General features: G+C 42.3%; 1 protein-coding gene across 10 annotated transcripts in view; it reads left to right on the top strand.

Moving 5' to 3' along the window:
* Positions 1-12,129, top strand: part of hdx (highly divergent homeobox) — a 105,069-nt gene extending 92,940 nt beyond the window's left edge. For 7 of the 10 annotated variants that reach the window (XM_078547333.1, XM_078547334.1, XM_078547337.1 and 4 more), the window contains 3 exons: positions 1,969-2,064; positions 7,458-7,580; positions 11,877-12,129. In XM_078547333.1, coding sequence (XP_078403459.1) covers positions 1,969-2,064; positions 7,458-7,580; positions 11,877-11,948 — 291 coding nt within the window. In that variant the 3' untranslated portion in view covers positions 11,949-12,129. Of the gene's footprint in view, positions 1-1,968; positions 2,065-5,041; positions 5,143-7,457; positions 7,581-11,876 lie in introns of those variants that run through there. The other 3 variants (XM_078547331.1, XM_078547332.1, XM_078547335.1) reach the window with 3 other exon arrangements.
* The last annotated feature ends 4,104 nt before the right edge of the window (positions 12,130-16,233 follow it).

The raw sequence follows: 16,233 nt of genomic DNA, 5'->3' as shown, positions 1-16,233 counted from the left end.
GTAGGCTGGTATCTATCCTAGGGTTTTATGTTTTTAAGATGAAAGTACCCTGTACTTTTTAAAAATTATTTTTCAGTCAAATTATTCATAAATTGTTGTCTTCAAACTTTTGACTTTCTTGATGTTGCTTTAGATGAGTTTCCAGCTAAATTGCTGGCTGCTGGATCAATTTTAAAGCATTAGAGCACAGCTGTGATAAAGGAATAAATGAACATGTCTAAGTGAGAACGTTTGGGATTAAGTGATGGGTGAACACAATTTCAAGACTTATGTATTTTAAATAAAGTCCTGCTAATTACAAAATAATGTTTTAATTTATTAGAAAGACAAGCTTCCTGTTCAAGCAGATTAAGTTTACAAAAGAAGCAACGAGGCTGGTTAGTTTAGGGTTTCAGAGAATATAATTAAGCTAGTGAAGCTCTGTGCACTTAAGCAAATTTTTCAAATGACCTTACAACTAATGAAAACCATAATGAAGGCGCTGTGGTATTGTCATAACAGCCTGTTTCCAGCCACTGACCAAATTATCCAGAAATAGAGGGGTTCTTTGCTTAATATAATGTTAGTGGCGCCCCTGGCGTTTCTATTATTGTTGCTAAGTTGGCCTCTTGTGGCAAAATCTAAGGTCCTGACAAACTCTATGTACAATTTGCTTAGAGGATACAATCATTGGATCATGACAAAGGCCATTGATTTGAGATTTGCTTAGAAAAACAAATGGAGCCACTGTAAACCTCAAAGCACTGGTAAAAAATCTCAGTAATATGAGCACAGTTTGACTTATTTGGACAATGGCGGGGGGTGGGGGGGTGGGGGGTGGGGGGTCATTAAAAGTGATCAAATTCCGCAGTGTGACTAACTCCTGGCCTGAAAGTTGAGTGGCTGCAGGACGATGAATCGAACAAGACAGTCGGAGTCAGATGTTGTGTAGAAAGATCAAGGGCTTGAAATTACACATTGTGCATGTTGTCAGATGAGAGTTTAAGGTATTTATATGAAGTTCCTGTTAAGTTCCATTATTCTGAGGGACAGTTTAATATCTCCAATAAACAATAAAGAAAATAATTTCCAACGCAATTAATTATTGGTGAAGTAATAATCACAACGTGTATTTAAAAACCTGGATGAATAATGATAGAGCAGTGGTTAATAATGTTGCCTACCCACTGGTGCTTCAATGATTGTAAACTTCCCAGCTGCATGAGGTTGGTTCCTTGGCTTCTATCTATAGTGAATTTCAGTAGCAAAGACTTGTGTATAACTTGTTCTGCCTTCAAAGCTCTAAATGCAGAGTTAATAATTTTGCTGAATAGGGGTTAAGTTGGCAAAATTTAGGCTTTGAGAATTTTTCCAAGTCTTTTTGTTCTCCTAACAAACAGCGAGTAAAAATTGTGAAATAGTCTGATCTCAATACAATTGTTTTTTGCTGAACCTGAAAAAAAAGTACCAAAAACTTTGTACTATATATACAACCCTCAAAACAAATTGAGCAAAGGATGTCCACTTTTTGTGCTGCACTAAAAGCAAGTAATCATTTAAATGATGCAATTTTTCCATTTAATCAGCGATATGAGTAGAAGACTTGCATTGTGAAATTGCTGTGATGTTTAATGTCATAATGTGAGGAAAGATGCCAGTTTGTCTCAGTTGCCTATCTGTATATATGTTGGGTGTGGAGATGTCTTCCATGGGGGAAATGTGATGAAGGGAGGTGGTAGAATGAGGAACATCTCACTTGGATCTTTCTGGCAGCTGGCTACCAAATGCAATGATGCTCTCCTCTGGGCTGCAGTGTAAAAGACCTGGTGAATGACAAAAAAGGGAGATGATGTCATTAGGGAGCAACTAAAGAAGCAAATGTGCTGAGCAATATGCTGTTTTTAAAATGGTCAAAAAGGACTGATCATGACAACATGGAGATTTCTCAATCTTAAAGCACTATTTTAATTTTGGTCTTTTTTGACACAGAAATTAGAGGTACTTGATGACGATGCAGTTGAGATGAGCAGTTGTGACCGTGTAACACCTGAAGTTGAGCAGCTCCAGAAACTACTAACTTTTAGGGTAAGATCTGTCAACATTGGAGAAAATTAGATTACTGTCCAAACATGTCCCAATTTTTATATGTTTACAGTAATTTATTTTTCATGAATGAATTGAGTACTTTTTACTGAATGAGATATTTGGCAGAGTCAAGGATGAAGAGAATTCTTAGATTAGTTAATGAGTAGTTAATCATATAATTACAGTTGTTTCTGATTATTTTTGTTTATATTGTCAAACTGATTGGGCTTGAAGTTGGTGGAAATCTTGCATTCAATTTTTCATCATTGATATCAAGATTAGATATGAAAGACTTGTAATAGATGCCTATTTTCTGTTTAACAGGACCATCCCTAGATGGGTTTTGTTCTGATATTCCAATGTATAACATTATGTACTGGAGGAAAATTTGCTCATAACCATCCTGTATCAGTTGACTGTTTTTTGATCATTTCCTCATTTTCACAAGTACTGATGGGTTGTGTAACGTACAATTTTAAATTATAGTCATGAAGCTTTCCTGCTGAGATTTAGCTTGGTAAATATGCAGCTCCATCGAGTCTGCACTCAAGCATTGCTTGAAACTGAATTCAGTACTTCACTGATTATCATGCTATGAAATTTGAGTTTATTTGTGGATTTTTTTGTGGCTTCTTTTTGGAAGTAGAAAAATAAAGGATGGCATGGAACAGAATAAATCAATTAGGAAAGGAAAAAAGACAAATTAGAAATCAAGAACAACTGTAGGGAATGAAACCTTGTTCTATCAAGGATCCTATTTTGAGAATAGTTACAAATTGTCATTAATCTAATTTATACATTTTTATTCATTTTGTAAATTTTTCATGAAATAGCAGCCATTGTCTAGCCAATCTAATTGTCTGGCCTAGTTGTTATAGTGGATGCTGTTAGGTTAATGACCTGAGGCTGAACCAGACTTTGCAACCTTGGTGTCATATTTGACTCTGAGGTAAGCTTTTGATCACATCCATGCCTTCACCTAAGGCCACCTATTTCCACCTCTAACATCACCCAACTCCACCCTTCCCTCAGCTTATCTGCTGCTGAACCCCTCAACAATACCCTTGTTACCTTTAGGCTTGTTTATTCCAGTGCACTCCTGGCTGACCTCCTATTTTTCACCTTCTGTAAACTTGAGCTCATCCAAAACACTCTTGCCTGTTCACCCATCATCCTCGTGCTTCGTGACCAATATTGGCTCCCAGTTAAGTTGCACTTTGATTTTAAAATTCCCATCCTTGTTTTTAAAGCCTCCTCCAGCCCTCTAACCCTCAGATATCTGCACATCCCCATATTAATTGCTTCACCCTCAGCCGCCAACGCCCTAAGCCCTGATATTCCCTGCTTAAACCTCTTGCCCTCTCTACCTCTCTTTCCTTGTTTAAAACACACCTTAAAATCTGTCTCTTTGACCAAGCTTTTGGTCATTTGCCCTTATGTGGCTCAATGTAAAATGTTGTTTGATGACGCTCCTGTGAAGCATGTGGGAATATTTTACTAGATTAAAGGTAGTAGAAAAATGTAAGTCATTGTATATAATAAGGAATGTCTTCTGGTTTCCATAATTCACAGAAATCCATTTTATTGCCAAGTACTGGCTTCTGTCAGCCATTTAAATTGCTACTGGATATGATGCATAATACCACATTGCCAATCTCATAGTATGACGGCTTTTTCATCCATACAAATATTCTAATTGACACCTAAAATCCTATAAATTATATTTTATATTAAATTGGGAGCAAGTGGGTATTATGAAAAATAGTTTTATTGTTTTAGAAAATTTTTTATAAAGCAAGAGTAGCAAAACTATGGTCCACAGCCTGGATTCAGGCTACCAGCTTCAGCCATCTGGTTTGCAGACTTGGAGCACCTCAGCCAGTTCCTTCTTAGCCCATCCATGGGATTCCAATGTTCTTATCCCTAAGGGATGCCGATTGTTCCCACCTCGTTCTGCTGCTTCAAACAATTGCTCAGGCGTTCTCATTCGCATTGGGCAAAATCATTGAATTGCTTGAGTCAACAACCTAGTCTCCATCTAACTTCATGTTTCTTACTTAGCTCCCTGTTCATAAAAGCCTTCTTATAGTCTTTTTTTGACCAAGCTTTCAACCATCTCTTACAAATGTTCCAACATCACTTCTCTAAAAGTACAATATAATGAAAGTTACTGTTGAGCTTTCTAGTCATGTTTACATGACATGGAAGATCTTGGGCTAAAAATTCAGTAGGGCCATTAGGAGCACAGTTATCTTGAAGTCTGTTTACCCTGTGCCATGATAGGGTGCAACATGGCACAAAACATTCTGTTGACTGGCTGCGTGCTCAGCAGGGGGCCCAGATGCATCTGTGGCCAGAACAAATTATAGCTAGCTTGCACTTCTTAAAGGCAGCCTACACCTCTTAAAGGGGAGGGGAGGGTTAGGTACACAAATTGAAAAAAGTATTTGCGAGAAGGAGTAAGGGTTCTATTGGAACAGCAGGCTAGAGAGGGCTCCCAGGTTCTCTGAAATGACATTGGAGGTGGAAAGGCCAGTCAAGGACATTATTCCATAGGGGGCTGGGAGGTCTTCTGTGCACATGCCAGAAGGGAATCGGAGCAAGTAGCAACAGAGGTCTATCAAGGAATCAGGTCATGAGGAACCAAATAGAGTGCTAGAAAATGTTCAATGGCCTCACATTCACAGTCAAGGTCAGTAATTACATTCTCAGATGACTTCTCCGACCAACCATACCACAACCTCACATACATACTGCTCAATGCACCCCATTCACTCATCTACCAATAATCTCGAGCAGTCAGCAATTATGCCTGACATACACTTGCTCAACCTCACCTTCATACACTTAACCACCGCTGCAAGCCTTACGCCTACATCTCGCAGTTCCAACATACTCCCAGCTATTCAGTTATGACAGGCACCACACCCAAGCACCTTGCAACACACTTACTGAAACTCTCCCCTCTTTCTTGCAGGACAAGTTTGCACATAACAGGGGGCAGCAACAGAAAACTAGTGCTGTGTGGCCACTGATCTAGCATTGCATAGGAGCACTAGTAAAGTCAAAGGCAGTCACAAGACAGGTACTGAGGGAATACACAAGGATGAATCATTCAGTTTGTGTTATTAGAAGTGTTGTTGGATATAGTTATGTGATTTTTTGGAGGGGGTTTCTTTTATTTCAGGATTTTGACCAAGGGGACCATGAAATTGGAGCAATTGGATAGATAGATGTAGAATTACATAGCAAGGTGATATGTGGATGATTTTGGCTGAACCAGAGGCTGATTAACTGACCACAGACACCTAGCCCAACTGGAGCAATGGGGTCTTGGATGCCTCTGCTAACTCCTCTTGCTTGCTGCCTCCACATCTGTCCAAGAGCCATGCTCTCACGAGAGCCAGGTTGTAAAGCTCACAGCAAACCACCACAAATTTGGAGATATGTTCCAGCTGGTAGAGAGCTCCCGCTAAGTGGTCCAGACATCAAAGCCCTTGTTTTAGAACATCAGTGGTTTGCCCCATGATGTTGCTATTGGCAGTGTGGCACTCATTGTGTGAAAGCTGCCCACATGTAGAACAGTAGCCCTTGTCACCTAGCAGCAGCTAGCCTCTGCTTAGACATGGTAGTTTGAATATGGCAGGAACAGCTGACTATAGCGCAGGATGAAAGCATCATGGCTTCAGCCAGGGATAGTGCATGTCATACTCTGCATATGATCGTGCACTAAATGCACAGTTCTGGTACATCTCCCCATTGAGCTGTGGTGCTCGCAGAACCAAATATCTGCAGTCGATACCTCACCCTGCACCATTCAGAATGCCATAACACTGGCAAAGCCACAAGTCCATTCCTCCTGCTTCTCTCTAGTTAGAGAGAAGACTATGAAGTCCCCTCTCCTGGCTTGCAGAGCATCTGTTACGTCTCAGATGCAGTAATGCATGCCGAACTGAGAGGTTGGCAGTGAATTTTCTTTTTGAGATATTGGCAGTGCTAGCAACACTAGACTGAAAAGATCTTCTGGAGCAGAAGTTGAGGACCATGGTGACCTTTGTGGCCATTGACACTGTCCTTTCCCTGTTCAGTGGATGCAGATCCAATTGGAGGAGGTGGCACTGTTGGGTGACCTCCTCCTGGGTGAATCATCGCTGCCTCAGATACTGCTCCTGGCTGCAGTGAAGGTATGAGAAGCAATTGACAGCAATTATAGCTGGGTATAGCTTTCTATTGAAAGCCCTTCTCCCCTTTCTGAGCACAGCTTCCCCTTTCTGCTCCAGCCACAATTAGTCATACCAGGCTTTCAAACTCCACTGAACTTGTTGGAAAGTTCAAACATCACTGAGTGCATGTTCAGCTGAAAGTGGTTAAGAGCAGGCATTACCATGACCTGTAAGGCCCAAGCTGGGCACCAAAACTTTAGACACTGGATGATATGATTTGCCCACTCTCCATACTTCCAGTGTACGCACAGCATGCCTGCCCTAGTGCCTTTACAAGCATGGTGTGCCAAAAGTGGCCAAAAATGGATTGGTAACTACTTTCAACATTCCACGCTTCCTTATTGACATCCCTCACCATCGTGTGCAAAATATTGCATAAAAATTCCACACTGGTCCAGAATTTGATACTTGGCAGCACAGTCTCAGGATTAGGGTAAATTATTTAGGACTTGGATGTGAAATTTCTTCAGTCAGAGCATTGTGAATCTTTGGAGCTGTCTACCCCTGAGAGTTGTGGATGCTCCATCATTGCGTATGTTTGAGGCTGAGATAGACAAACTTTTGATCTCTCGGGGAATCAAAGAATATGGGGAGCAGGTAAGAAAGTGGAGTTAAGGTACAAGTTCAACCATGATTGTATTGAATGGCAAAGCAGGCTCTAGGGGCTGTACTGGCTATTCTGCTATTTCTCATGTTCTTAGGTTGGGTATTGATATTCACTCTCTCTAGAAAATTATATGTTGTACAGCTGTGTTCTATCCTTTATCCTATCTCAGTTTTAAGTCAGGAGGTTGAGGGTTCACGCTTCACTCCAGAACTTGAGCGCATAATCAAAGGTCACAATTGAGTGTAAGGAGAACTGTATTGATGGAGATGTCATTATTCAAAGAGCAGAGAGTTCTCCAAATATCCTGGCGAACACTTGTCCAAGCAACATAACCAAAAAACAGATTAACTGTTCATTCATCTCTTTGCTGTTTGTGGGATCATCTTATGCGCAAAATGGCTGCTATGTTTGTCTGGAGTCACTGCACATCAACGTACTGAATTCTGTGAAGCACTTTGAGACATGTGTTGAGGCCTTAAAATTGGTGTAGGCTGTTCTTTCTCTGTTGTATATGACCCCCTGAGTCTAGAATTTTTTTTAATGCTGCTTCTTATTCTTTTTAGAATGACAAAATTAGGTACCTTGAAAACGAACTGGAGAAACAGAAACAGAAATACCTCCATCTTCAGAATTTTACTACGAGTTTAGTTCTTGCAGTTAAAACGAATGACACAGAACAGCAGCAGGTAGGTTTAGTGCACAGCAGAGTTCTCACCAGGATCACATTCTGGACTAACTATTCTAGGCTGTTCTGAGTACTGCTGTGACACTAGTTTGGAAAAGGTTGATGTAAACGGGTTAAAATGATCATTGAGACATAAATGTGGCTGCTTCAAAATCTCTCACAGTTGAGCTATGCCAGGAGCTGGCGAAATCAATATGGAATAAGACAAGTGGAGAACTATTCTTTGTCTTGGTGATGGAAGGCAGTTGTAAATCTTGCAACAATATTTGGTACTCAGGACCAATCAATGCAAGTTTATGATCATTCTAGAATTTTTTGTAAATCTGGAGCTTGTACTGCAAGGCATTATATAACTGTTGAATTGAAGGGTACTGATTGGTATATAAATTTGATGTTGAGCTTTTCTTTGATTTATTGGAAGCTATGATAAAGTCCTGATATGAAAAGCAAATAATGAATCATAAAATATTTTGTTATAATGAGGTCACTTTGGCAGGAAGTTTTTGGAACTTAATACTGCAGAACATAATTGTTTTCTGAGTAGTATAAATTGAGAAGTTCTGCACTTCATAAAATCATAGAATGGTTGAAGTACAGGAGGCCATTTAGCCTGCCGTGTCCATGCCAGCTGTCTGCCAGAGGAATTTAGCTAGTCCCATTCCCGAGTCCTTTCCCTGTAGCCCTGCAAAGGTTTTCTCTTCAGGTACTTATCAAATTCCTTTATGAAAGTCACAATTGAATCTGCCTCTATCAGCCTCTGTTGATGCATTCCAGATCCTAACCACTTACTGCATGAAATAAATAAAGCCTTTGATTCTTTTGCCAGTTCCCTTAAATCTGTGTCCTTTGGTACTCGACCTCTCTGCCAATAGGAACAATTTCTCTCTGTCTAGATCCCACAGGCTTTTGAATCAAAGCTCCTCTCAACCCCAGCATTTCCAACCTGTCCACGTAACTGAAGTTCTTCATCCCTGGAACTATTCAGATGACTCTTTTTTGCCCCCTCTCCAATGCCTACACATCCTTTCTAAAATGCAAAGCCCAGAATTGGACACAATGCTCCTGTCAAGGTTGAACTAGTGTTTTATAAAGGTTCACCATAACTTTGTTGCTTTTGTATTCTATGCCTCTATTTGCCCAGGATCCCTTGTGCCTTTTTTATCACTTTCTCAACCTGTCATGCCAACTTCAACAATTTGTGCAGCCTGTCTATGTCCCCTTGAGATCTACCACTGTCATCCTCACACTCACAATACTTGCAAGTTTTTTGTCATCTTCAAATTTTGAAAGTGTGCCCTGCACACCCAAGTCTAGGTCATTAATGTATATCCAGGAAAGCAGAAGCCCTAACAGTGAACCTGGGAAAGTCCACTGTAAAGCTTTCTCTGGCCAGAAAAACAATTGTTCACCACTGTTCTGCTTTCTATCACAGCCAACTTCGTACCCATGTTGCCATCGTCCCATTTATTCCATTGGCTTCTATTTTTCTAGCAAGTCTAATGTGGCAATTCATGAAACATCTTTTGGAAGTCCATATAGACCAAATCAATCCCCTCTGTTACCTCATCAAAAAAACTTAATCAACTGAAAACACTTCCTGCACATGTGATTGTCCAGGACACAAGAAGGTCCTGGAGCTCCCATTTGGTACAGGATGCCCATTTGATGGGACTGAAGTGCCTTTCCGCACTTCCATTTATTAGACTTATTCCTAAATTAAGAGAAACAAGTTAAGACCTAAATAAACTTATCAGTCAGCTCCTTCCATTGTGCTGACATGACTTTATTTTGTCAGCAGGTAAACTTAAATGTTTTTATTTAATTCTTAAAATCTATGATATATAGATAATTTACTCAAAACTTTTGGGCCCCTTAATGTTACTAACCCTCCTTAATCAGAACGAGGAAGACAAAATTAAAATTAACTCGAACACTGATCATAATTATCTGAAATTATCCACTATATATAAAATATGGTAAGTTAGCTTATGTATTTTATTAGATTGGCTTTTAATTTTTATGCTAATTAATTGACCTAGCTTACATTATTGGTAAATTAAATTAAATGTTGACCTGTAGACTCACCCTTGTGCTCCTCCTTGTCCTGTGATGTCACTATGCGATTTTATTTTCCTTCTGTTGAGTTCATGGGCTCGGCCTTTTACGCTGCTCCCTCTGCCCTCAGCCATGCCCTTTACGCTGCCATGCTCTGCTCTCAGCCTCCCCCTTTACGCTGCTCCCTCTGCTCTCAGCATCCCCCTTTACGCTGCTCCCTCTGCTCTCAGCCTCCCCCTTTACGCTGCCATGCTCTGCTCTCAGCCTCCCCCTTTACGCTGCTCCCTCTGCTCTCAGCCTCCCCCTTTACGCTGCCATGCTCTGCTCTCAGCCTCCCCCTTTACGCTGCTCCCTCTGCTCTCAGCCTCCCCCTTTACGCTGCCATGCTCTGCTCTCAGCCTCCCCCTTTACGCTGCTCCCTCTGCTCTCAGCCTCCTCCTTTACGCTGCTCCCTCTGCTCTCAGCCTCCCCCTTTATGCTGCTCCCTCTGCTCTCAGCCTCCCCCTTTATGCTGCCATGCTCTGCTCTCAGCCACGCCCTTTATGCTGCTCCCTCTGCTCTCAGCCTCCCCCTTTACGCTGCCATGCTCTGCTCTCAGCCTCCCCCTTTACGCTGCCATGCTCTGCTCTCAGCCACGCCCTTTACGCTGCTCCCTCTGCTCTCAGCCTCCCCCTTTATGCTGCCATGCTTTGCTCTCAGCCACGCCCTTTACGCTGCTCCCTCTGCTCTCAGCCTCCCCCTTTATGCTGCCATGCTCTGCTCTCAGCCACGCCCTTTACGCTGCTCCCTCTGCTCTCAGCCTCCCCCTTTACGCTGCTCCTCTTTGCTCTCAGCCTCGCCCTTTACGCTGTTTCCTCTGCTCTCAGCCACGCCCTTTACGCTGCCATGCGATGCTCTCAACCTCGCCCTTTACGCTGCTCCTCTCTGCTCTCAGCCACGCCCTTTACGCTGCTCCCTCTGCTCTCAGCCACGCCCTTTACGCTGCTCCCTCTGCTCTCAGCCACGCCCTTTACACTGCTCCCTCTGCTCTCAGCCTCGCCCTTTACGCTGCTCCCTCTGCTCTCAGCCTTGCCCTTTACGCTGCTCCTCTCTGCTCTCAGCCACGCCCTTTACGCAAAAGAAGCAATAGCAATATGAGAAAAAAACTTTTTCACTCAGTGGGTGGTTAAGGTTTGGAATGCCCTGCCTGAGAGTGTGGTGAAGGCAGGTTCGATCGAGGCATTCAAAAGGGAATTAGACTGTTATTTGAAGAGGAAGAATGTGCAGGGGCTATGGGGAGAAGGCAGGAAAATGGTACTAAGTGAATTGCTCATTTATAGAACTGGTGCAGACACGATGGGCTGAATGGTGGCCGCTTGCACTAAAACGATTCTGTGATACCATAGCCAAGCATAATTGTGATTATTCTTGCCTGTTCTCAATTCAATCCGCAAAGTTGTTATTGAATGGCATCCCTTGAGAGATGCTGTAAAACACTCAGTGGGAGATAAGTTTCACATTTGCTGTTGAAAACACCTAGCCTTTTGCATTTCTGAATCTGCCCTTAACCAGCTCCTGTTGAGTGGACCTGGCACCTTTTGGAGCTCTCCCTCAATATGAATACATTAATATGCAATAATTGAGTCCTCCTTCATGATACCATTGCCTGGGATTAGTCTAGAAATGACATAGGAATATCATTGGGAAAGTTGGGTTTTTTGGGTGATCACACTTTTTTACATTTTAAAGGTGAGCACCAAACTTCACTCCCTTCAACCCAGGAGGCAACGTCCTTTTGATTGTAGCATCCATACAGTCTGCCTCACAACAGCCCAGTAATAAAAAGTTCTTAAAGAAGAAGGTAAATTCGTAACAATGGATTTGCTGCAAATAATTGGCTTCGGGAAAGTTCAAACAAAATTGTGGAGTAAGAGGGTGTTCATAAATTAGCAAAGTAAATTTTTATGGGCCAACCACGTATCAACTGTAAATCCCTGCGACTTATTTTGGGTATGTGAAGATTTATATATAACCCTGATCAGAAAAAACAGTTTATATGTCTTTTAGCATGCACTTTGTATGAAACGAGGAGGATTTGAGAGTGTAAAAATTCTGCTCTTTTAAGGATAAATTCCACAAGCACTTTTTCATGATGATGTTAGACGGTGTTTTTAACCAGACACTTGAATCAACACCATTTTCAGTTTTTAATAGCTGCTCTGACACAGCTATTTATAAAAATGTTGACATTTTCTCCTTACAGATGTTGCTGATGAACTTGCCTCCTGATACTGAATGCAACATGGATTCACCTGGCAACCGGGAACAAAGCTGATTAGGTTTCCTCTGTATCAGAGGATCTTACTGAGTGTGAAACAACCTTTTGGAAGTGATAAAAACTTCTTTAAAATTATTTGTATCATTGTTAAATCTTTTACATGTTTCAAAAATAAGACTGCTTGTGCTACAGCTTGATCCTGAGATGAAACAACTGCAGAATAAAATGGATTTTGTTAGCTAGTGTTATTGTTTTTTTTAAAGGGAGGTGGGAGATTGTAGAGGCCAGAGTTTGGCCATGCATACATTATATATTGCAGAGCAATAAAAACCTTACTCCAGATTCTCAATTAACACAGCCACACATGTCCACACTCTTTTTATGTAGCAGTTCTGCATTTTGACTAGACATCTACTCCACATTTCAGCTTCAAATTAGCATGTAGCCAGGTCTAATCTGCCTCCACTTTTCAACACCTGGGTATCACTGCACTCTACATGGTTGTAGAGTGCTTTGAGACATTCCGTAGATGCAAGTTATTTCATTTTACCTGCGTCCTGTTTTAAATGAGCCTGTGATACAGCAGCTTGGCAGTTTTTGAGACAGGCAGAGTTGTACCTGGTGGAGAAGTAGAAGGAAAGGGTGACCTAGCCCTGACAGCATTCTACCCCCTCTTTTCCAAAAGAAAACAAAACATTTGTCATTTCTAAGGTGCACAAGGCATGTACTCGTTGAAAGAAATGAGTACAGTGGAACAATCCTGGAGTTAGGAGGAGGATTTGCCTAAGGAATTCCTGGGCAGTATCGGAGAGAAGCGTTTCTTTTCCTCAAGCAGCTACTTTGTTTAAAAAAAAAACCCTGGCTCTGAAATTACACTGGAATGCAAGTAAACAAACATTTAACTCGTTCTTCTGAAATCCCTGCAAGATATTTTGTGGGTATTATCCCTTTTATTTTAACCAATAAGTCCACACAATCAGTTAATATAACAGTGATTTGACAGTTTGTGCATGAAGTGAGTGCTGGTTGTGGAATAATGCATTCGCAGACCCTGGTTTTCTGCCCATGTACATTAATGGAGAATGAGGACCTCTTAGCTTGCTCTTCCTGCCCAGCACCCCTGTGAACAGTGATGCTTGCCAGGAAGAGAATCAGTCCAGTAAATGTTAATACATTAGGATTCCATACTATCGTTTCAGCAACCTGGTTTTTAATGTTTTTTTGTTTCACTTTCTCTTTTTGTAAAGGCTTCCCATGTAATTGAGTGCACGTGGGGCTGAATCTTCCAGTTGGTGTGCAGGGGCGGGCCTGACATGCCGACATGTAAAATGATGTCGGGCATGTGTCCCAACATCATCACGTGACATTTTGATATTTCGTTTGGCGGGTGTGTGCCAGAGGTGGCTGTGCACCTGCTGAAATGTCAACGGCCTATTAAGGCCATTAAAAAAGTAATTAACTTAGTTAAGTCCATCCAACCTTAAGGTTGGCAGGCAGGCGAGGAGCCCAACCAACCTCGCGTTTTTCAGGAAACCTCATCCGTGGGCGGGATGAGCTTTCCTGAAGTTTTTATAAAATAATTAAATAAAATTTCCAAACTTCACAAACATGTCCCAGCTTATGTGACAGTCACATGAGGGGACATGTTTAAATAAATTTTTACTTCATTTATTAAAAAGTTTTATAATCCATTCAATCTCCCTGAGCTCCGTGCCTCAGGGAGATTGCTGTGCTCTTTTGCGCAAACGACCGCAGGCCCCATCTCTCTCTCCCTCCCTCCACCTGCACAGGTAGTGCTGAGCACCACTGGCTGTGCATTACGCTGGTCGGGCCTTAATTGGCTCACTCGCGTAAAATGGCGGCACGCAGCCAATTGCAGGTGGTAATCAGCTCCACGCCCGCTCCCGCCCAGCCCACCTGCCATAAGAAAAATCCTCCCCACGAGAACACTGGATTCATGATATCTGGAAGCGATTCTGCTTTGTAAATTTCTATTAACTTACAGGAGAAAGAAATGGAAATGTTCACCTGGAATGCTATATTGGTGACGAACACCATTTTAAACTGAGTTCTTGGTGCAATGTTTAGATCTATAGTAGGGTCTGGAATGTAATGGCTACTAGATTGGGCTTCACCATGGCTCTTTAACTGATTAGCACCCAACTCTGAGTTTCCTGACCAATCAGAGAGGATGGTGGGATGATGCATTGAATCTGTCAAAGGAAGGATTTCTAATTCAAGGGACTCTGGATGCAACGTACGTTTTGACAACTGCTTGACCACCTGTATTTTTGCTGTAACTATTTGTTTTCATGTCATAAGCCTAAATTCAGGACAACCTTTGTGCAGTCAGGGCTTTGGTGGAAACTGTCAACTATCCTTAATCCATTAGTTAATTTTTCCCAAGTAGATGCACTGATCTAAAACTAAAATGAGCTCAAATTATGACGGAATCGTCTATGAATCTTGGTGTTCTGAGTAACTACGGTATTTGCCAGATATTCTGAGTTGCCATGTAATGGCATGTCATCAATTACTTTTTATTTGCAACAACTTGGTACAATGCATGTTGCATTTAACACTGATGTGAGACTTACATGATTAACACAGAACAGTTATGCTTTTTTTGGCTGAGCATTTGGGAGGAGATGCCAGCTGAAGATGAGATGCAGTGCTTCACCAAAGAACAAAACATATACAGCCCCCACCCACTCCACCATCAGTCTTGGTCCCTGGATGTGTACAATGTCCATTACAATTATTTTTTATTTTCTTTGTCGGTAGAGAACAAAGCAACAAAGTGCATATGAGTTTTAAACAGGCATAAGCATGTACTGGGGGAAAAAAATCAGTATTAAAGAAAGGCAGATCTATCGCTATGTATTGCATTGAAGCTTTGATTCTGTCCCACTCTGGCTGTTTCAGTTTCCACAGTTGAACAGAAATTTACTCATTGAAACATACAGAATGGAAAACATGATACTGCAGATTAGCTTTATGAAATGTCAGCGTCAATGGCATCAAGGTGTTTGCTTTGTTAACTTTCCAAAGTGTCCTATGTGGTTGCACTGAAACGCTGTGCTGAGACTGCAGGACTTTGGTCACGCCCTGTGGTTGCTTGGCTCCACAGCGCTGGAGTAATCACCCACCCTCTAGTGGTCAGTTAGGATATTGCTTCCCTTGGCCGGGAGTGTCCCTGCTCCTCAGGAGGGCACAGTTGACATTTCGAGTCCTCATAACCCTTCAACAGAACTAAGTAAAAATGGAAAGGGGTGAAATATAAGCTGGTTTAAGGGGGCGGGGGGGGCGGGTGGTTGTTGGGACAAGCAGCCAGTAATAGGTTGATAGGTGGAGGTAACTGAAAGCTGTCACAGACAAAAGAACAAAGAGGTGTTGAAGGTGGTGATGTTATCTAAGGAATGTACTAATTAAGAGTAGAAGGCAGGACAGACAAAGTACAGATAGCTCTAGTGGGGTTGGGGAATATTGAAAGGTAGAGATAAACAATGGGTGGAAATACATTTAAAAATAATGGAAATAGGTGGGAAAAGAAAAATCTATATAAATTATTGGAAAAAAGGGGGATCGGAAAGTGGGTGGGGATGGAGGAGAGAGTTCATGATCTAAAATTGTTGAACTCAATATTCAGTCCGGAAGGCTGTAAAGTGCCTAGTCAGAAGATGAGGTGCTGTTCCTCCAGTTTGCGTTGAGCTTCACTGGAACAATGCAGCAAGCCAAGGACAGACATGTGGGCAAGAGAGCAGGGTGGAATGTTGAAATGGCAAGCGATAGGGAGGTCTGGGTAATGCTTGCGGACAGACCGAAGGTGTTCTGCAAGGCGGTCACCCAGTCTGCGTTTGGTCTCTCCAATGTAGAGGAAACCGCATTGGGAGCAACGAATGCAGTAGACTAAGTTGAGGGAAGTGCAAGTGAAAAGCTGCTTCGCTTGAAATGAGTGTTTGGGCCCTTTGACGGTGAGGAGAGAGGAAGTGAAGGGGCAGGTGTTGCATCTTCTGCGGTCGCATGGGAAGGTGCCGTGGGAGAGGGTTGAGGAGTAGGGGGTGATGGAGGAGTGGACCAGGGTGTCACGGAGGGAACGATCCCCACGGAATGCCACCGGGGGGGTGTGAAGGGAAGATGTGTTTGGTGGTGGCATCATGCTGGAGTTGGCGGAAATGGCAGAGGATGATCCTTTGAATGCGGAGGCTGTTGGGGTGATAAGTGAGGACAAGGGGGACCCTATCATGTTTCTGGGAGGGAGGAGAAGGCGTGAGGGTGGATGCGCGGGAGATGGGCCGGACACGGTTGAGGCCCTGTCAACCACCGTGGGTGGAAAACCTCG

Source organism: Cetorhinus maximus, chromosome 8, assembly GCF_964194155.1.
Source record: "Cetorhinus maximus chromosome 8, sCetMax3.hap1.1, whole genome shotgun sequence".
NCBI lineage: Eukaryota > Metazoa > Chordata > Chondrichthyes > Lamniformes > Cetorhinidae > Cetorhinus > Cetorhinus maximus.
Note: the sequence above shows the minus strand (reverse complement) of the source record. Positions and strands in the feature narration are given on the sequence as shown.